Below are 23,110 nucleotides of genomic sequence, written 5' to 3'. Positions count from 1 at the left end.
GATAATGTTCTTACCTAAAAGTTTGAAAATAGATCATTTCACTCTAGTATCAAAACCAACAGCACACTATTGAGAATAGTGAATGACAATTTGCTATGTCGTGCTTGTGTTAGACGGAGACAACACATACGGGTGTAGCGTCCTCTTAATAATTATTAACAAAATATAAAATAACTTATTTTAAATTCATAACAAATAGATAGTAAGAGTGTAAGACGTTATTAAAAAATAAATAGGTTTCCTGCAGTATTAAAACTTAAAAGCAGACTTATGGAATCCTGTATGCAGCCGAAGTAAATATAGTTATTAGTTACTTATATATTACTTATTAGTTATTATACTGGAAATAAAATATTTCACTGTCAAATTAAAATGTACGGCATTAGCATTTGGTTAAATATTATACTATAATAAAGCGTATTTTATAATGCCATTATAGTGACATTTTTATTAACTATTGCGATGGTACCTATGGTATAACCTGTAGTAATAAAATAATTTATTATCTTTCAGTAAGAAATCTTATATAGTTTGAAAAACTTCATGACAGGAAACTAGGACGTGTGTATTTGCACTGTTTGTATTATTGAGGACATGATAAAAATACAGATTAAAATAGACATTAAATTAAATTAAATTAGAATTTGTGATACAAACATGTATATATTATAAAAATAATCTAATATAATAAAGCAGCCGCTGTCCCTTTCAAATATATTTTTGAATTCATTGCATTTCTTCATATTTTAATATAAATTAAATGAATAGTTGACATTGACGTCATTCTTCAATCTTCAGGCCTCAGTAGTATCATCAAATTACTATTACAATACTAAAAAAAAAAAAAATAACAATTACTTTTTTATTATGTAAAGCTTCTAGTTTCTATAATAGAATTGCATTCCATTGTTCCTTTGTTTCAAATCGGTAATCGATAATAATGAATATTTTATAGTTAGGCACACATTCTAAGCAAAAATAATTGTTATTACCCTTATTATAAAATAATTGAAATTTCTATTAGTTATTAAATAATATAGTAATAATTTGAATATATTATGTAATTCAAATTTCTTACATCTTACAGCTAGCTAATAGCATATTCGATCGCCACTACCTTTAGTATAGATAGAGTAGATTATAATGATTATATAAACGATAAATGTCAAAAATATTTCCTATTAATTAATTCCCGACTTCTTCACCGTTTATTTTACAGTATACCTAACTACACGACGTTGTCTATAATATCTGATACGGCGTGTATCAGTGACAGACTCGTATAAAACGGGGGAAGAAAAGGGGATTTTGATGTTATATAAATAAGACACTTAGTAATGCCAGGTAAAATTTAATGTATACTAAAATAAAATAAAATATATTTTACTTTACCGATAACCTGTAGGTATGCAATACACGGAGAAAGTGATGAAATGAGACTTTTTCGGCTAATTGACCCACTATACTCAAACCAACGTGCGCCATGTATCTATTATTATACATTTTGTGAAGTACCTAATTAAAAATGTCGTTCGTGGTTCGTAAAAAATATTATAAGTAGTATGCTACTTGATATTTTTCTTCTAAAATTAATTCGGAAAATTTAAGAATCAGATATGTTTTTGGATATAGTCATATAGAGCTGCAATGGAAAATATCTAATAGCATGCAGGTAGGTACATTTATTGTATAATTAAATTAAATTTTTTTAAAAAATATTTTTTATTTAGTTAGTTTTAGCGCAATAAACAAAGCGTTAAAAAATCGGCCACAAAACCTACTTGTACGAATTTGAATTCTGATAAAACAACATTTTCAGCAAAATTATCTACATAATAATGCATTATTAGAGAGTCAAGTCCGCGCTGTATACATTGCATGTAAGGTTTGGCTTACTTTTGAATAATTATTAATATTATTACTCTATTCATAATACTAATACATCGGTATATATATAGAATACATTACTACATATATACACAGATTTATAAAAATAATAAAAATAAAGATATTCTTACAAGTATAGATACATAAATATAACGTATGACTGAACGCAATGAGTCATATTATAGTATTATTATACATTTATAGTTTATACTATATCCGGACATCCTTTTTATCTATATCTATAGACTATGATGACTATATGAAGTATCCTAGCAATGACTCATTACAAAAATAAAACCATTATATTATAACTTATTAGAGTACATATTATTATCTTCTTTGATAAAATTAACTATATTATTATGTAATAATATTAAATAAACAAATCAACATAATAAAATATGTGACGACGATTTGTACCGTATGGCGTACACACTGGGGTCTGGGATTCATTTATAACAATGTTCTAATCGGTAGTTTAATACCTTCATTGACCTAATATAAATAATTCATATATATTAGTTATATATTATAATGCATTAGGTCAATGAATAAATATGTCATGCTTCTTACTAAAATATAGATACAAAAATATATAGATTGTAGATTTATTTCAATATAATAATAAAAAAAAATATATAACAGTTAAATAGAATAAATAAATAATTGTATAACGACTCTATTTAAAGTATAAATTCAAATTAACTGGTATTAAAATATATCAAAGACCAAAGTATGTGAGTATATGTAATAATATGTATAGTGTTGATTGATTCATATAATTATCCAATATTAAAAAAAAATGTCATTCATATAATATATTATAAGCAGTGACGCCAAGTGGTGTTTAAAATAAACTATGACATCGTACATCAAGGGGGCCCCCTATTATCCCCCTTTTTTTAAATTTAACAATCAGATGTAACTAAAGCACCAACATAATGCAATGTTTAATAATTTATTTTTACTTTTTAAAGTATATTCTGGATCCACAGCAGGATATATTATAGATAAAATAGGCGATCGGCGCCACAGATTATAAGTAGCATGCTACAAGATATTTTTCCTCTGCAAGAAAAATTGAAGAATCATAGATATGAAGTGGAAAATATCTAGTAGCAACATTTTGTTAGAAATTTAATTTGTTGTTTTTATTGTTGATTTGAATTTTGAGTGTCCATGGCCAATGGCCATAGATAAAGCGTAACGAACATTTTAAATATATATATTATATTGAAATTCGTGTTTAAATACCTTTCGTAAAGCTATACAGGCAATACTATATACTTATATATGGGCGTATCAGAAATCTATTCAAGTATATATGATACAGAGCATATATAAGGTAGGTTGGTTAGTCACTATCGTCTATTATAGGACGCTATAAATCGGCGACCCATTCAATTCTTTAAGTGCAAATTGTAATTAGTTTGTATTTAGGCGTTACAATTTATTATAATGGATAGTAAATCGGTTAAGTATATCAATATAATTAACAGTGCGTGACTTTATGTTGAAAGCATAAAAATTAATAAAAAAGCCAATAGGTATGTACTGGATGCATGCAGGAAGGTTTAGGTATATCATATTTTGAGAATATTTGGCATTATTTGCTTAAAAGTTTTTACAAGTTGGTTTACCAATCTGCTATCTAATATAATAATTAATAACTAATAAGGACCTACTTATAAAACATACAATAAAGATAAACATAATATAAACTTATACCGCGAGTTATACCTTACACAACAGTAGTTAACATAAATTCTATTCTATTATATTCTGAAGGATTAACATGATATTATGCTCATCATATTATATTTTAGTATGGGTGCAGGGTGTGCATTCGCATTTTTCAAGACGCCTGCTTTGAAATGACAGCACTAAACTATAAATGCAAAATGTATTTTAAGTTTGATATGATGAGTCAGTATTTTGTATTTTATGATTTTTTACTTTTCTGCAAATACATATTTGGTGTGGTCCGACAGTTGATCAATTTTCACTAAGAATATATTATAAAGAATTATTATAAAGAAAAAGTAATAATGAACCGTTATTTTTTACATTACACAACGTCGTCGTTTCTACAAATTACAAACACGGTGATTAGATATTAACTAATCGTTAAATTATTGTAATAATACGAAATCAAAAAGTTGATAATTCCCAATTCCCATTAAAATGGCAAAAAGAAAAATGATGAAACACAACCGTCAATCATCATGTTCAATGACTCGTGGGAGTCGAGGAATTCGATAATTGAAATTATTGAATCACACATTTCAATATTGACAAAACAATAATGTGTATAAACCAACATAAACGTATTATAATAGATTATACACAATTAAAATAATAATGAGTAAATACTTATAACTATAATTAACTAGATATTAATTCGTAACTCAATTGTATGTATTGAAGTAAGTATTCCGAAAAATATTAAAAATGTATGTTGTCATTCAAAAAACTTAACAATTTGTAAAATATATAAATATTAAAAATTTTATCTAGTGATGTAATTTATGTATACTGTATACGTAAAAATTGAGTTTCACCAAAGTATTATAGGGTCATTACCAAGCATGCTCTCTTTCTTCTTTTTGTTTTTCAATAATATTTAAATTTTGGTATTTTTAAATATAAACTATAAAGATCATATTTTCCAGTTCTTCACATTTGTTGGACCTAAGGAGATACAAACTTCTGTTTTTCCAATGAAAACCCCTCTTCTCTACCCTAAATAAGCAGATAATTGTTTTGAAAATTTTGAAGTATCGAAATTCGAAGGAGTTATTTTTGAGTTATTTAACTTTGTATTCTGAGAATAAGTCCCACATGGGGGCTATTCAGTAATTTCAAAATTTTACTAATTCATATTAATCCATCAATATTTATAATTTATAAAAACGGTTCAAGTATAATAAATAATATTATATCCAATATTATTTTCATCTATTTTATATTTTTGTAAAATCATTTTTAATATAAACATTTTAATAACGGAAAACAACTCGTTCAAATTGTAAATTAGCCAAATCAACATTTTCAAAAAAATGATCAACTAAATAATTTACAACAAATGGGATTCTCATTTAAAAAATAGGAGTTTGTATAGCCACAGGACACTCTAATATTAGTACAAAAAATATCAGGAATTTGAATAAATTTATTTTTGAAGGAAAAAAGGTAGTGGGTGTTTTTTCCCCAAAATGTCAAGTAAATTTTGTATTTCATGATGGGTCTCCTAAAAAAACTAATTCATGGGCCTTTTGTGTGCCAGGCCGACACTGCTTTAATCGCAGAATTATTCAAATCTTGGAATTGTTACCACTTTTCTTTAAGTAGTATTTTTATTTAATAAACTTTCATAGGTTACTCATAACTTACATACTAAGATTTTTTAATGGTGTTTAAAGAGATCTCGAAAATTCATATATTATAATAATTATAATATAGACATTTCGAAATTCTAAAAATCTGAATTTAAATAAATGCATACTTAGGAGGGTACATCGGTAGGCGAGTCACGAGTATCGGTTAATTACCCTGTATGTAATACTTGACAACGCGTACAGCGTATGCTTTCGAATATTTATAAATATATTATAATATATTATACTAAATCATCAATTAGTCCATACACGAACACGATCCATATAATATTATACGCCCGCGACCAGAGTCGATTAAGCAAGTATATTGAGAGTGAGTAGTTCGGTCCGCGGTTTATAATTACAATTTACGACAATGTATATTATTAATATTTTATATTATACCTATTTACGAACGCGGTTATTTGCACGAAACCTACGACGCTCCGCTACTTCTGAATTGTGCGTGTTTATACGACATTCTGTACACTATGGTCAGATTTCCGTTTTCATCGACTTGAGTGGGTACGTATACATACGGTAGGTACCTATACATAAACAGCCGGGTATTTGTATTCGTATTATTACACTTGTGAAATAAAGTAGTGTATTTAGGAATATGTTATGGGGAGGGTCTAGATAATTTTCAGAAAACAGAGCCACGGGGGACAAAGCCCCCCACACCACCCAATTACTCTTATAAAATAAATACACCATATTTATAAGATGATTTAAAATTTTTGAGTTAATTATTAAATAATAATATGTACAAAACCAATTTAAAAAAAGCGAGGAAGTGGATGTCCCTCTACTGTACAGTAGGTTACAAGTGGATCAATGTATAATGTATTGTATTAAACTTGAATTCAATGATATAATATATCAGTGTATAAGAAAAACGATTCTGAGTGGAGACGGTTTGTCTCAATTTCAAACGCCCATAAAAATTTAATTTGAGTTTCTTATAGACTTTTTTTTTTTGTAAAGGTAGATTATCCTATAAGGAATCTTGTATTACATTTTAAAATCTTAGATTTAAAAAGAAAAATTTTTATGAATTTATAACTCGAAATAATTTGCAAATTTTCGTGATTTTTCCATATTTTGTCATTTTTTGAACTTTAAATGCTTAAAAAAAAAACTGTGACTAACGATTTTTATATTTTTCATCTGCCTTTGAAACATATACTAGGAACCTTCTATTAAATTTTCAAGCTTTTTTATCCAACAAATAAATTTTTATTGATATTTTTAGAAAAAAAACTAAAAAAAAATGGAAAATAAAAATGTCCGTAAAGAGCTCAAAATACATCAAAATATTTTGAAAATGTTATGGTGTATAGAAGATGCTAAGATAAACATTCAGTCAAAATTCCATGTATCTACGGTAATTTTTTTTAAAGTTACACCAAAAACCAAATTCAATTTTGTGAAAAATCGATTTTGCGTAAAAATTCCCGTTTTTCCTTAATTTTTCTTTTGTTTTTCCCGGCGCTTTTGAAAACCACTGGGAAATTTAAATTTTGACCTCCCCAATGCACCAACTATATTCACTTTCTGATCGAACAAGATACTGAAGTTGAAAATCGTACCATTATTTCGACTACTTATCGTGTACACAGACACAAAAAAAATAAAAAAAAAATAAAAAAACACACATCATTGTAAAATCAATACATTCATCGTTCCACTCAGAATCTAAAATAATTTCATAATTATTATAATTATTATTATTTTTAAATGGTATGCGAGCCGTATAGCTTTAATTTTATAATAAACGAAGATTCATTATTCAGATCATAAAATTATATTTTTAATTCGTATACCTATTATATGAAATATTAATTTTCTGATGATTGACAAGGTTGTGATGGTTGAATAAGGTTGTGACGTAGATATTGACATATTGTACTATATTTAGTGGGACTCAAGGTAATAATATAACGTAAGGATGGCAACAGGTTTAAGGGTAAGTTGGTTTTAACTTTTAATCTCCATAGTTTATCAAAAAATGGAAATTTTGTGAATAACGTTATTTTTTCGCAATTTTCTCAAAAATTGATTTTCCTAAGTACCTACAATAGTATATTATGCTTAATTTAAAACCGTTGACTTAAAACTGTTACATGAAACTTTTGGAACGTCCGACATCCCAACTATAGTTGGTGTGATGTATGAAGGGAGAGGCAACATCGTCACGTATTAAAGGATCATTGGTCGAACCGCATAGTTTTGTTAAAATGTAAACAGTTGATTAGTTGAAATGATTCAGTAATCATAAATTATATTATAAACATTTAATTATTACAATATTTACAAGTTACAACGTTCGCATTATTTTCGCAAAAACAATAAATTATAATCAGGCACAGCCGATGAGCAATCGAACCTTATTGGATGTCGGAAAATATTCTCTCAGTATGGCCACACTGCCAGTTTTGCACCGTCGATAACTAACCAACCCCAATCGACGATGATAACGCACTCGAAATGTAAACAATATTTATCTCTCGAAAATCAATTAACATTATTCCCGTGCGAGACTATAAATATTAATCATTAACGTTTAGTGTTAGTATAATACATTACAATAATTATTTTTCCATCAACAAGGTGATCATTGTTTAATAATATTTAATTATTCATCTAAAATCCGGACATCTCCCCCACCACGTAATCATTTACACACGGTTCGGTGAAAACCACTGTAACAACACCTTAATATTATATTTTTTTTCCCATAATTATTTTCGAAAGTAATTAGTGAGAAAGCTGTGACCCTAAGAAGTTTTCACTTGACCCACCAGAATCTCATTGCATTCATGCACGATAGTTAAATCTATTACAAGCTGGTTTTTTTTTCAGCACCAACAGAGTAAATCACAATACAAGCCATGAAGAAAAACAATGCACAGCAGCCGGCTCTGCACAAAGTTATAATGGTGGGTAGCGGTGGTGTAGGCAAATCTGCCCTTACCCTTCAGTTCATGTACGACGAGGTGAGTACAAATTTAAGTATTAATATAAAATAATATTTAAAAGTATGATAACCTTAGCTGACACGCCCAAATATAGTTTGTAGAAGATTATGAACCGACTAAAGCTGATTCGTACCGTAAAAAAGTAGTCCTAGATGGTGAAGAAGTTCAAATTGATATACTGGACACAGCCGGCCAGGAAGATTATGCTGCCATTCGTGACAATTATTTTCGCAGTGGTGAAGGATTTTTGTGTGTATTTTCCATAACAGAAGATGACAGTTTTCAATCAACAATGGAGTTTAGGTACGTAATTTATTAGATTGTACATGAGAAGATTGAATACCTAATATCAACATAAAGTCATGATTAGCTTAACAGTACATGATCATTATTAAAATTGTTAAATTAACTAACAATAATATCTATCAAGTTACCATTTTGATGATACTGTTTTTTAATATAAATTAGTTTGATTATTTTGAAGATTAAACGAATCTTATTAAATAAAATAATTTATAATTTTAAACATATTTGGATATCTATAACAAATAACTCTTCCTGTTTTCAATTTACATATTATATAGGATTAGCTAAACTGATCTAGTTATTATATTTTATATAACTATATACCTGATTATATATGCAAAATAATTAGACACTAACCTACATTTATGAATAAAAATCATGCAAATTACATCCTGTCTGAGATAACACTATTAACTGTCAAATACTTGCACTAAATTATTTAAATGTAAGTTAAAAATAAATTTCTAAATTATTTTTTAGAGAACAAATTCTACGAGTGAAGAATGATGAAAATATCCCCTTTTTATTAGTTGGTAATAAAGGAGACTTGACAGATAAGCGAAAAGTGTCATTGAATGAAGCTCAGTCTAGGGCTCAAGAATGGGGAGTGCCATATGTTGAAACATCAGCTAAGACAAGAGATAATGTTGATAAGGTGAGTAACATAACACATGAAGACAAAACTAAATGCTTTATTATTGGATTAACAATGTTATTATCATTGCAGGTATTTTTTGACTTGATGCGCGAAATTCGTGCTCGCAAGAAGGAAGATGTGAAGGGAGCAAATGGCAAGGGTAAAGACAAAGGTAGACGAAAGAAGTTGAAATGTAATATATTGTGAAAAGTTAAAACCCTCAACATCTCTGGAATTTAATTCAATATTATTTATTATAATTTTTAATACTATGCAATCAATTATTTTGATTTCGATTATAATGTCTTTCTCCTAAATATATATCAAGGATTTTAATTTTATATGATTTTATAGTAAGATGTGTATTATCTTTTTTTCTCAGACATTAAAATTCTTCTTTCCTAATCTTTAATATATAAATATTATATTATATTATATCCAATGTGTTCCAAATGACTAGAAATATTTATTATGGGCTAATTATAAAAAAAATTCCAAACTTCTTGAACACATTGTATGTGTATGTATATATTACATATATATTATTGCTTAATACTTAATATAAAATTTGAAATCCATTCACATATATTTATTTTATGTATTATTTTTATACAATTTTATTATATCATTTTAAAGTACAGAGTTGTTTTTTCTTTACCTACATCTTACAGAACATAATACGTGCAAAATATGTATAACATATAATAATATTATACATTTTTGCTAAATGTATTTAAAATATTGAAATATACAAAAAAAAAACTTACATTGTAACGAGATCAATATTCACACATGTGTCCACATCCAGTTGGACAGTACTTATTCTCCATAAACCATTGTTTCATGTGTGCAATGTGACCACCGTGTGCACATCCTCTACACCATGCGTACATTCCACGTACAATCCTTTGGCATAATGCACACTTAGCACATTCAGAATGTTGACAGTTGTAACAACGTCGACTGTTTCGTGTCAAACCTTTATAACACCATCCACAAGTCAAATTAACTGAAGTGGATGTCCGGTGCAGTTGCAATATACTACGAATACGTGAAAGTTGGATCACCTAATTTTAATAAAAAACAAAACACTTATAACTTTTATTTCAGTGCAAAACATAATAAATGTTGTTTTTATTAAATTACCGTCGTAGCACAGGACCATAATTTGAATTTTTTTAGTAATTCGAGATAATTTAACCACCAAGATTCTATTTCAGCGTGTAAAAGACGCCAAGGATGTCTGGGATGGGTTAGTTCACTTCTAATTTCATCACTCAAAACAATTAATGCGCAGACCGCTGTTTGTACATCACCTTCATCAACATGATGACGAAGAGCTTTGGCAACAATTTCTGACGGATTCCACATGTCAAATTTAGCTGGAGATGTTATTCGCAATAGCGGTGCAGAGGTTATACGGTTATCTGTAAAATATTAAATGCTAAATATTAATGCGCAGTGCTAATTTAAAATCACTGATATTTAATTTTTACTTAATTTGTTTGCTGATGGCGCTGAGTTAGGTATGTAAGGATCATTAACAATTGGCTCGTGTATGATTTCATGTCTTAAAGTTATTGATTCTACGGGTACTTCCCAATCATTATCCTCTTCTACAGTTTTGCTATCCATCTGTAAGCCTATGAAGTCAAATTGGTCATGTTCAGCATCTAAAGGATCAATTTCCGCATTTCCAAAATAGAAATCTCCCAACTGGTAAGGTTTATCTCCTCTGAGACCATCTTCATCGCTGAGGGAACCGATATGGTTGTCCCCATCAAAGCTACTTTCAATGTTTGAGCTACTCATAATATCTTCTTTTAGAGCAATAAGAGACACTCGGTGATCATACAGTATTCGTAGGACATTCCAAAACAAAAAAACCTAAATAGGTAATATCCTTTCAGCTGTTTAATGTTAATAATTAAATTAAAAAAAAAAAAATTACAGTTGTTCTTCCAACACTGGAAGCGACGCCAGCATTGTGGTCACATAGTTCTCCTATTGACCTTCCTATAAGTTTATATTGGATAGCACACGTTTGGATACATTCTGTTTCATCAGATAAACACATGACAATTTTTGGATCACGGAATACATTCATTTCACTTGATGTGTTTAATTCTTCTTCGCCACTAGTTGTAGTTGAAGTCTTTCTATAAAAAAAACATTGTTTACAATATAAACAAAATCAATTACTTTTTACTCTGAACAAATATATTACCGAGAACTTTCTTTAGACTTTTGGATTTCAACTTTGTTTAAATTAACTGGACAACAAAACACTAGATCACCATCTCTATTGATAGCCATACCTTGTTGGTTAGCACTTTCTAAGGGCAAGTCTGCTTCACTTATGAAATTTTGATGCAAAGTACTATCCTAATATTACAATTTACACTAAATATAAGTAAATTATGTTTTCAAAAGTGTCAAATAATATATTACTCGATTTGTAGATAAGAGTACGAAAGGATCTCCTTTCCAAGCAATACAAGTTGCTACATCTGTGTGCTTAGCAAATGATGCATAAGGAATGTAAGGCCTGCGCACATCCCAAACATTAATGGCTGAATCTAAGACTAAAGCACTAGACGCTAAGTGATATCTACGATAAGGCCGCCACTTTACTCGTCCAACTGGGGCAATAGTGCTAATCGTGTACTCAGCAATAGGTTTATTTGTAACATTCCAAACCTATAACAATGTAGAATTTCATTTTATTTGTGACGAGTGAATACAGGGAAAGGTGAAAAGCCAAATAAGTTACTTTAATAGACTTGTCGCGACTGGCAGTTGCTAGAAATTGAAGTTCTGAATGCCAATCACAAGAAAATACTGGCCCATTATGAGCAGAAAACTTATTCAGACACTTTTCGGCCTTTCTTGTATCCCATATTTGAATACTTCCATTTTCCGAAGCCGCAGCAAATACATAACTGTTATGAGGACTAAACTGAACATCTCTAATACTTTCTGAATCGCTAAAACATAATAATTAATTGAATACATTAAGGATTCAACTAAAAATAACCTAGTGATAAAATTACCTGGAATAAGTTTTAGGAGCTTCTTTTAGTCTCAAATCAAAACATTTTATTGTACCATCTTGAGAGCCAGACATCAACAGATTGGGCTCAACACAATGAAATGTAACTTTGTTTACAGTTCTCCGGTGGTCGTAAAAAATGTGGTCTTGCTTATTCCTGGATGTTCTATTCAAGTTCCATGTAACTACCGCACCACCTGTCGTAGCAGTTGCCAAAACATTGTCTACAGACAGCAAAAAAAATAATCCAAAACAATTACAATTAAATTATTACTGCTTCACATTGATGGTGTATTGCAAATAAAACAGAATATTACAATTAGGGGTCAGAAGTTGTAGAATTTAAATTTTTTTCTATATGTTTCCTATTTACTTATAGTAGACCAAAGTATAAATTAATTTCATGTATACACAATTAAAAAAATGTTTGAATAGAAGCATACCTATTATGAATTTTTTTTTTTTTAAATAAAACAAAAGATAAAGATTACCAAATATATGGGGGGAAAAAGGTTTTCTTGTTAAGATTTTTAACATGTGGCCATGTCAGTAACCAGAAATCCACATAATTATATGTTTGAGAGATATAATTATCTTAATTTTTACTAAATTATAAATTAAATGGAATTAATCATACAACTTACTCTTTACATTGTTTTTTTAGATAAAAAATTGCAAAATGTTTTTATCAAGTAAAAATCAAGTAGTAATATTTTATGATCTAAATATAATATCTAATACCTATGAGTATTTACTTTTGCATGTACCTACTTCTTACAATTTGTTTGTAGATATTTTATCTTTTTAGCTCTGATAACTTTTGAGCCTTATTATAATCATGTTACAAATAAAATAGATAAAAATGGCCATTGCTCGTCTTACCATCTGCCGGGTTCCAAGCTACATCCATGCTCGACGAACTCTGTACACTTGATGTTTTTCCACAGCGCAAGTTGACACATTCCTTGAAGCCTCCTTGTTCGATGAGAAAAACCTTGAAAACTGGAAATAAAATAAAGGTCAACATTGACTTTACTGGACACAGTGATGTGAAGTAATTCCGTTGACCAAAATATGTCAAATCAAAAGAAAAAAACGACTAACCATTCCTGCCGGCGACCACCACGTGAGTGTGCTCCTTGTTGAGCGCCAACGAATATGCTGGACCATCGTGCAAGATGTGTCCCTTGCCATTGGAGGCAGCAGTGACGACGGTAGAGGCGGAAGTGGTATCTTCAGAGGCGGGTGCTACTGCGGTCATCGTACGTCGTCGTCAGGCTCTGGAAAACGCATTTGTCAAGCGTCGTACTTACGCGTTTGCTATCGACGTGCCGTGACGGATGAATTGTATGAATGATAATTAAATTTAAAAAAAAACACAAAAACGATAATATTATTATATATCGTGTTTGAAAAACCAGGAGAAGAAGGATTAAGGAAGAGTTTTTCGTTTGGGAACCGCGAAACGTTATCGCAACACCGCCTGTTGGAATGATTCAATGACTCTGTTATCTATCCAGACTATCTCAGTGATGGAAATTTGAGTTTTGGTCGTTACGCATGCGCACCGTATTGTTCTCTCGCTACTGCGCCTTATCAATCGGTCCAGGCACTCCAGGCGGCGTAACTGATAACAGCGGAAAACACGCACGCGCATATATTTATATATATATACATAAATATATAATTATTTTGTTTTATTCGATTCTTGTTTTACGTCTGTCTACCGTGCCGCAATATCATTATTATTATTTTTATTATTACCATTATATCGCCGAATCTCAGACGACCACACAACGTGTGGTTTGTGTATTGTGCCGCGTGTGACGACGTGACAGCCAACAACTTATCTCGACGAAATGCGTTTGGATGTCTTCTGAATTCCTAAGGCGCCCAAGTTCTCCGCTTGCCCCGTAACTTGCGGTCTATCCGCCGTACGATCGCCGTTGACCCTGCCCAGGCCATGGCAATGACGTTCGCAAGTTCGATCACGTAGATCAGATCCGGCTGCTGGTAAGCATTGGTACATTTCGTAAATAATGGTGGGTACTTGGCTGCTCGAGTGTACACATTAGTTCGGAACCTAAGTGAACCCATTTCTGACGAAAATAAGACAATCGCCCTGAATGAAGGGGTATCATAAATCCGAAATTGACCATTTTTTAAAAATAAAATCTGTTAATAGTGTAGGATCCCTTTGTCACTTTCAAAATATATAATTTATTTACTGTATCAAATCCTTTTTTTATTTATGTACTTAGGTAGTTAGGTGTTTACATTATAATTGATAATTTATTGAAGTCTATCAAATTAATCAATTTACTGTTTGTTCACAGTTTTGTTCTATGGTCACAACAAAGATTGTGTACCTATTTTGTTCGTAATTTATATCCTTCTAAATTTATCTTTTGAAAGTTATATTATTAAATTTGTAGTTGCCTATTTAGAAATAATATATTTTCTCATTCTGTTTTATTTTTAATAAATCTAATGAAGAAAAATAAATATTACCAAACCATGTTATACAATACTGTTAGTACTATATTAACATGTAATTGAACACTAACAAAACCATCGACAGTAATACATTTTACTTCCATGTTTTGGCTGTTCAATTAAATATTATCTACAGTACTCAATATAGGTAATAGTTATCCAAATGACAGTTTTTAACCTGAGTTTTATGCTTTAAATAGAACTATTAGAAAGCAGAAACTTTTATCGTTCAAAAAGCTGCATGTAGAAATTAAGTTGACATATTTTATTAATGTTCAAGATCTCTAATTTATAAGACATGAGATAACAGCGAATTGACTAAATTTATAGGTATAGATATTTAAATAAAATATATAAAACTCAATGGCTATTTTATTTAAAGTACCTATATAATATGTAGATGTAAAACTGGAAAACATTAGGTATCGAATTAGTTATCGGTAATAACAACCAAAAAAGTTTCCTGGAGTATTCAATTAGGTAGAAATAATACTGTTTGAATTCCCTAAGAGTTCTATATTTCTATAGATTTGATTTATACTTTATCTTACACTTATGATTACATTACCAATCGTTTTTTTTTATTTAATTATTGTCAACATAGTAATGATAGCTTATATGGGAAGTACCTCGGAAGTAACCTATATTTTAACCAACCTTACTTAAATGTACAGCACATTGAGTATACATTATTTACACAATATAAACCATAACTGAGTTTCTATACATATTACAAAGTGATGGTAATGTCCTACTACACAAGTTACACACACTTTGTACCCGTAAACATAATCGTAATCATTACAGACAATATTCATAGGTTTCTTAATTATATAATACTAAATAGCATTATAGCCTAATGATAATTTTTTTATTTTGGAAATATCTCAAAGTGATAGAAAGGGAAGAAGAGGGATGAATTTGAATTTTAAATAATTGTTAATTTATAGGTATACCTATAAAGTAAACAAGTGTCATTTAGAAATAATATTATTTCTAGCATTTACTGCAAGATTTACTGCAAGTGAATAATTGACCAGTAATAAAGCAATAACAATATATTGTAACAAATATTAAAGGACATATTATATGTAGGTTCATTTATTAATTTTGATCCATAACATTTTTATTTTTCATATTATATAATATATATTATAATAGGTATGTGCATAATTATTTTTTGAGTTATTTAGTGCAAAATAAAATGCTTTTTAATAAATTCAATATTTCAGCACCATTATGACTAAAATGTAGGTACACAATACACATAAGTTTTTTAAACTACATTCACTGGTATCTAAAAAATTATAACAGATCACATAATAATTCTTAGATTTCCTTGTTTATATGACTCATAATTATTATTAAATAGAAGGTTCAGTTTATTTTTAGTAGATATTATATTTGAAATTTTATAAAAGTTACTAGGTATGTAAATTTGTAAGTTTTTTTTTGTTATAATATTTGGTGACTGGAGAACGAGCTGTGGTAACGTGTGCTTTATAGTTTTTAGCAGTTTCTGATGATAGGTATATAGTCCAGTGTTGTTAAAATTACTTTTATATAGGAATCCGTTCAATTCCTCGTTCCTTTAGTATAGGAATTCGTTCAGTTCCTCGTTCATTTAATGTCAAAAAGAACTCGTCCAATTCCTAGTTTCTATGAAAAAGGAACTCATTATTTTCCTCGTTCCTCGTGGTTCATGAGTTATTACTTTATTAGTTATTATAAATTTATAAATTTATTAGTTATTATTACTAATCAGAACACAGTCATATGTGAATGAAAAATTGGTAGCGTTGTCTATAATTTTTTTAATAGATTAATAACATGATAAGTAAACAAAAATACAAAATTTTTCTCCCCAAATGTTTTTTACACTTTTCCGAGAAGTACAAAAGAATTATAATATTTACGTTCCTATTCCTAAAAATAAGGAATTGATTCACATTCCTATTCCTTTAAAAAATAATCGAGAAAATAATGGAATTTATTCCTTCATTCGTTCCTCTAAAAAGGAATCAATTCCAGGAATCGTTCCTTAAGAACACTGGTATAGACATAGATAAATGTTATTAAAATATATATAAAATATATAAATTAATCGGATATCATAAGTTTGTCTAGGGATATCCAACCCATGATTAAAGATAGTATATCTTAGTACTATCTTTAATCGTGATCCAACCCAAACATTTGCGGTAAATAATAAATATCATCGGGTGTCAAATGTCTATTTTTTTATACATATATATAGATATAACGGCCAAATTCTGTCGCCACCCCCAAAACCTCACTCTTCAAAACAATAAGACTCGCGTTTATTTGCGTTTTATTAATATATTGATTTATGTTAAAACTCGCACGTCCCGTTTATGATTATTTCTGTTATAATTATTATTAGGTAGGTACCATGGCTTAAATATACAAGGTTATTGCAGATAGCCCATATTGTTATCAAACAAAAATAAAATGGCAGTGTTAGGGTATGGTCCACATCATAGCATATAATATCATTGTATAGCCAGTGTACGTCGTCCCCTTACGCTGCCATTTTAATTCCTTAACGTGATAAAATGATGTAGTGGGGGTACTATTGCAATAACCTTGTATATTTAAGCCATGGTAGGTACAGTGACGGCGCGACATATTTTGGGGCCCTGGGCCCTTGATGATTATGGAACTAGATGGTACCTTCTTAGACAAATAAGGAGACATGGGGGTACGAGGCCCTGCCTAACCACGGGGCCCCGGGCATTTGCACGGAGTGCCCCCCCCCCCCCCTAGCGCCGTCACTGGGTAGGTACAATACATTTCTCAGTATTACTTATATATAGAAAATTAAAAATGAATGTTAGTCATATCAATAGATTCCTGGGGGGAGGGATATTATTTTGTTTATTTGAATGGTTGCCATTGGTTACAGGTTTTAATATTAGTAGAAATGAGGCATAAATGTAAATTTACATTTTTTTACAAATAAATATAATGTAGGCACTTGCTGTCCCACCCGTCGATGCCCGTGCCAAAGCATTTGGTTTTTTTATAAATATATATCCCGCCCGACGTTGTCCAGGCCAAAGATTTGTAGTTTTCATAAATATATTTGTACAAAATGTATATGCCATATTTCTTCTAATTATATTTATATAATATATAACCAATTGCAGCCATTTAGGTAAACAAAAAAAATGTTCTTGTAAGCTGAAAAAAAATCATGTGTGAGCTACCCTTTAGCTATCTATAGCGGCCTACAGAAGTTGCAAAATTCAGCTCTAAACACCCTCCAAGTTTCAAGTATAATCAATTGATATAACTTTTATTGAAACGGTTTAGTCGTTTTTTGAGGCTATTAATTTCCGATGAACCAACATCCAATTTTAGTAACAACCCGATTTCACCCTTAGAAAAATTTTAAAAATACAAAATTTAGATTATATAAGTGTGTCTTGGTTTTGGTGTACCTACTACCTACCTACCACAGTTCACGAGCGAAGTTGCGTCGCTTTTGCGAACTATAATTCGACCAAAATTCACAATTCATTTGTGTTGGATAAAAATAAACATACTTTTATGATTTGCTTTCTTAATTCTTGGCATATTTTTTATGTTAACACTAATGTCACTAAAAATATTATAAAGATTAAAAACGAATACCAGTCGGCAGTCATAACGATATGGATTTACATCAACATTTAAGCATTCGTTGAATATATAGTTACTACTTGCTTATAAGCAGTGGCGTGCGCAAGAATTTGGTATGGGGGGGGGGGGGGGCGGATGTCATAAATAAAAATGTATTATTTTCAATCTTTATTCTTTATTATTATACAGAAAAAAAAATCAAGGCGAAAATTCATCCATCTGGCTTTTACACTAAATTTATCAATTATTAGCTCTGTAGATAATGGAATATCTCGATGCATTTTCACTAACGCCAATCCATTTAACAGTGACTGACCCGCCGTACTTCTTAAATACGTTTTTAAACGTTTAAGGGTAGAAAAAGAGCTTTCACTAGTCGCTGTGGTTACTGGAAGTGTAATGAGAATTTTTAAAATGTGCCCTGTGATTCGGTTCTACGCTGTTATCTATGATACCACATTGCCACTAATTATAGCGTTATAAACCGTTTTCTAATTTGACCACAGACTTGATGTGACAATGTCTCTTGTATCACTTATCAATTATTTTATCACAGCAAATTTTTTCGATGAGAAATTTTAAACAGGAACTTCCACATCCAAACTAGGTACACATTATTTTGATAAAATCTCTAATTCAAAATCAAGTCATGTTTGAAAACTAAAACAAAAAAGCCCATGGGGGGATATATTCCCCATAATTTCATAGGCGCAAATTGAGGGGGCTAAGCCCCCTAAAATAAGATGTAGCCGCCCCCCCCCCAAAAAAAAACATAGGACATACAATATTAAAATGCTATGTTGCAATAGTCTGCTTGCCTTTAATATATTCAGCCCCCCCCCCCCCCAAGTCAAAAGTTTAAATTGCGCCTATGCCCATCATTCCCCCTGCGCACGCCACTGCTTATAAGTTATACTATTAAAATAACTCAAATTATTATTATTGCAGACAAGCTGTCTTCAAGGTTCGCATACACGACCCAACAGGAGTTGACCCGCCATCGGCGCGCCATAACCCAGGCCCCCAACCATCCATTGCCTACGTACAAGCTGGTAGTGGTCGGTGACGGCGGTGTGGGTAAGAGCGCGATCACCATTCAATTTTTCCAGAAAATGTTTGTAGCCGATTACGATCCGACCATCGAGGACAGCTATATTCAACACACGTGTGTCGACGATGAGTTTTGCGTGCTCGATGGTAAATAATTTTGTATATAATAATAGGTGCATAACATAGTAATAATAATTAATGTTACGTTGTGTTGTTATGTATCGTAATTAATAACAAAACCGGAAATATTTTTGTTAATTATATTATATAGTATTTTTATACCTAACCGTAAGAAGTAGTAGGTAGTACAACTGTAGCAGTCATTATCACACAAGGTATATTTCTATATTATACAGCATATTATACACCTACTATATTACTATACCGAGCTATACCGAGAAATTAGAATCGAACTTATTTGTTAGGTAGGTACATAGGCATGCGCGAAACTATGAAGTTTATAATTTATATCATGTTATGCTTATGCGTAGTAAATGCAATCTATGTATTTAAATCAATATCTATGAATTATTCCCAATGAGGGTATCTTCTTAAAATATACATGGGACATAGAGCGATTCACCAAGCATGTTTCGTTTTTCTTTAATAATGCAGTTAAACAAAATCTGATTTTTTGAATTTTTAAAATATTTACTAAAAGACATTTTAAATTCTTGTGATTTTTTGTACGACTTGAGGAGCATGACCTTGTAAACAAGACCGTGTTAAGAAGTATTCTGTAGAGATAAATAATAGATCCATGATAGTGTGGTCGGAAGATATAATATACTATAATTCATCAATATTTTTAATTTATAAAAATCGCTTAAGTTTAATAAAAACTAGATCCAGTGTTACAACGATTTTATATTTTTAAGAACTATCCTTAATATAAACATTTTAATAACGGAAAAACTACTCGTGTGAATTTTAAATTAGGTAAGTAGTAAGTACATCAAAATTTAAAAAAAAAAAAAACTATCCACTAAATAGCTTACTGTATTAAGAGGTGTTCTCATTTGAAAATCAGAAGTTTGTATCTTCCCATGACACTTTTAAAGTAGTTCCAAAAATAAACAGAATTTGAATAAATTCGTTATTAAAATAAAATAGGGAATGTTCTTGCTTGGTGAATCACACTAAATGCATATTTCTGATTTATTAAGCGTATTGAGTATTGTATACAATACATAACACATCATGCTTAAATGACAATTAAGTGGTTAGGTTATATCATATCGATTAGTGATTACAGAAGCCTGTCAATTGTAGTAAAACACTAAAATGCATAAAAATAATAATAACGGAGTATACCTACATTATTAATTTTTTTGCTAACAATTCGTAATTATGTGCACATCAATTATTTTGTTAATGAAAAAAATAATGAACAAACCAAGTACTAATAATTTATTATTTTTAATCCATTAATAATGTTACATCCTCGTGATACAAGTTTTCAGCGCTTATAAAGTTATAATCTAAATATCAATTCGAGTATCAATTAGTGCAAAGAATAAGGACATATTTTCTCGAAAATAAATTGTTAATAATTAACTATCCGGACTCCGGAGAATAAAATAACACCAATATTCATTTAACAAATCGAGATCGTGAAAAAATAACAAATTAATAAACTGGAAGTACATATTATTAGTACTATAATTATATTATTTATTCTTAATATTATTAATAGTCCATCCCGAATAAAATACCTCAAATATAATATAGTTGGATGACATTTGAATATAGGCACACGTGAGAGCTTTCTTGCGGTGCCGGGAGTGGAAAACTGACTGTTTTTGTTCGTTTTGCTTTCGCTTCGACTTTTTCGTATTGAGAGGGAGAATTAACTTTGGATGGTGAGGAAGGACGGTTTTCCGCAAGTGCTGACATGAGCTGCAGCCTGCAGATTTAAATAGTAGTCCAGTTATCAGTTATAAACTCCTACCGTTTAAATTGATATTGTAGACTGTAGTGCCTACTGCCTACGGGTTGAGAAAATTGCCTATTGTGAAACATTTCGTCGGTTCGAATACTTTTAGAAAATACTAAAATAGATATAGACACTGCAAATCGTACAGTATTATAATATTATGTCCTTAAAACTACACGATTTCTGTAACTTGTAACGTGTGTAACGTGTGTACGGTGTATAATTTACTAAAAATATGTCATATTTTATAGCCGCGATTGTGATCATTGTTATTTACGATTTAGGCTTAATGCCAATTATCACTCACCCCTAGCCGCAACCGTTGATTAATTGCAGGCGTCCGACGAACACTATTACATCTCGATTATAACGTTCGGAAAACGGACGACCGAGAAATGAGAATGAAAATAAATTTTAAAATGAAAAAAAAAAATGCCAGCCAGATAGTGTGAAACGCTGTGCTAGTGTGCTCGTCATCAAAACAAAACACAGCCACGCGCACGAACACATTTTTTTATTGTTCAAATTCCATTACATCCCATACATGCGTAATATTATTATTATTATATTACCCCTTCTGTATATATATCTGTATTTATGTGTCGTTGCCGCACTGCGTTTGGTGTGTCGACGGTTTCCGTGCGCCTACAACACGCACGTCACCTAAACGCATTAACAATTATAGATTCATCGTACATGATGTATAATAATATACGTATATATTAATAATACTACTAGTTATGCTTATGACCGACTAAAACAAGTCGTCGCCGCACAATATATATATAGGTCCCCCGTGCATTACAAAATACGTGGAGTATTGGTGTGCGCGCGCCAACTGTACATAGGTAGTTGTTACTTGTTTATAGTATACGCTATACCCAAATATATATATAATATTATGTACCCGCCTGCCATTATTATGAGTTTTCACGTGATCGTGCGGGGGATCCGTCAATGACTATAGTATTGCAGGTAATAGGTGTAATGTGTATACATGTAGAATACTAACTATACTTATATATTGAATAATATACCTATACCATTGTAATAATAATAAAATGTAGTATTATCTATGCTTCTACATTTCTACAGCGTCTTAGAAGGGTCAATACAAGGTTCTCCATAAGTAGTTCTTAGAGTAATTTAAAATTATCGAAAATACGCATTGGCTCCATTTGATACGCGTCCGAAAGTTTGTCAAAAACACGAACATTTGGTTTGAGATTTGTTTATATTATTAAGGCCAGTTGCCTTCTCTCCATAGGCGCAAATCGCAGGGGTGCTAAGGGTGCTTAGCACCCTTAATTTTAATGTTAGCACCCCGAATCCTGTGATTATAACTTATAGTACTACTACCTTAATATTTCCATAATACCTACCTAATTACATTTATTAAAAATTCAAAAACAGATTTATTTAATTATTTGTATTAATAAATTAATAATATAATATATCAAGTTTACATCTGGATATATTAAACTGCTATGACATAATAAAATATAAATATATTATAATATAATATCATAATTTATATCTTATTGTTGTTGTGAGATTATGATATAATAAGGAACCGGGAAATAATTGTTAAGGGGATTGGTGGCGGTGATTTCCTGTCTTTGTCTAACACACGCGCAACATAAGAATTTAGACGTATTTTTTGTCCAACGTACCGATTGATATAGTAAAGTGTTATAAAAATTCGTGAAAACAGATTTGAATTTGTCGTCAAGTCTACTTGAG

At 30.4% G+C, this 23,110-nt stretch overlaps 3 protein-coding genes and 1 long non-coding RNA gene across 8 annotated transcripts in view; 2 read left to right on the top strand and 2 right to left on the bottom strand.

Moving 5' to 3' along the window:
* Positions 1–544: 544 nt before the first annotated feature.
* Positions 545–14,140, bottom strand: LOC100163114 (GATOR complex protein WDR24). 3 transcript variants are annotated; one of them, XR_001678929.2, is made up of 12 exons: positions 13,345–13,804; positions 13,123–13,242; positions 12,242–12,464; positions 11,962–12,175; positions 11,640–11,888; positions 11,416–11,573; positions 11,140–11,347; positions 10,685–11,075; positions 10,335–10,615; positions 9,956–10,255; positions 8,379–8,588; positions 545–832 (listed from the first exon to the last, which is right to left on the bottom strand). XR_001678929.2 is itself a non-coding variant. In XM_029489376.1 (12 exons), the coding sequence occupies exons 2-11, from the start codon at positions 13,499–13,501 to the stop codon at positions 9,968–9,970; spliced, it is 2,289 nt and encodes a 762-aa protein (XP_029345236.1). In that variant the 5' UTR covers positions 13,502–13,520; positions 14,005–14,140; the 3' UTR covers positions 8,502–8,588; positions 9,956–9,967. The 3 variants fall into 3 exon arrangements, 2 of the variants coding, with proteins under 2 accessions (XP_008179743.1, XP_029345236.1); XM_029489376.1 differs by lacking the exon at positions 545–832 and adding an exon at positions 14,005–14,140 and having other exon boundaries at positions 8,502–8,588; positions 13,345–13,520; XM_008181521.3 differs by lacking the exon at positions 8,379–8,588.
* LOC100164518 (ras-related protein Ral-a) lies at positions 7,739–9,826 on the top strand. Of its 3 annotated transcripts, none has more exons than XM_001950748.5 (5): positions 7,739–7,877; positions 8,130–8,263; positions 8,340–8,548; positions 9,032–9,206; positions 9,279–9,826. In XM_001950748.5, exons 2-5 carry the CDS (start codon positions 8,159–8,161, stop codon positions 9,393–9,395), a joined length of 606 nt encoding a protein of 201 aa, XP_001950783.1. In that variant the 5' UTR covers positions 7,739–7,877; positions 8,130–8,158; the 3' UTR covers positions 9,396–9,826. The 3 variants fall into 3 exon arrangements, with proteins under 3 accessions (XP_001950783.1, XP_001950840.1, XP_016657239.1); XM_001950805.4 differs by having other exon boundaries at positions 7,809–7,835; positions 9,279–9,824; XM_016801750.2 differs by lacking the exon at positions 7,739–7,877 and having other exon boundaries at positions 7,988–8,263; positions 9,279–9,824.
* Positions 13,863–23,110, top strand: part of LOC100160392 (ras-related protein M-Ras) — a 12,564-nt gene continuing 3,316 nt past the window's right edge. Inside the window, exons 1-2 of the mRNA XM_029489377.1 lie at positions 13,863–14,253; positions 19,330–19,578. Coding sequence (XP_029345237.1) covers positions 19,494–19,578 — 85 coding nt within the window. The 5' untranslated portion in view covers positions 13,863–14,253; positions 19,330–19,493. The remainder of the gene's footprint in view (positions 14,254–19,329; positions 19,579–23,110) is intronic.
* Positions 20,832–22,237, bottom strand: LOC115034058. The gene is made up of 2 exons (XR_003839440.1): positions 21,675–22,237; positions 20,832–21,337 (listed from the first exon to the last, which is right to left on the bottom strand). It is a non-coding gene; the product is annotated as an uncharacterized LOC115034058 (long non-coding RNA).

The sequence above is a fragment of the Acyrthosiphon pisum genome, chromosome A2, assembly GCF_005508785.2.
Source record: "Acyrthosiphon pisum isolate AL4f chromosome A2, pea_aphid_22Mar2018_4r6ur, whole genome shotgun sequence".
NCBI classification, from domain to species: Eukaryota; Metazoa; Arthropoda; class Insecta; order Hemiptera; family Aphididae; genus Acyrthosiphon; species Acyrthosiphon pisum.
The sequence above is the reverse complement of the archived record's forward strand: the minus strand, read 5'-3'. Positions and strand labels throughout refer to the sequence as shown.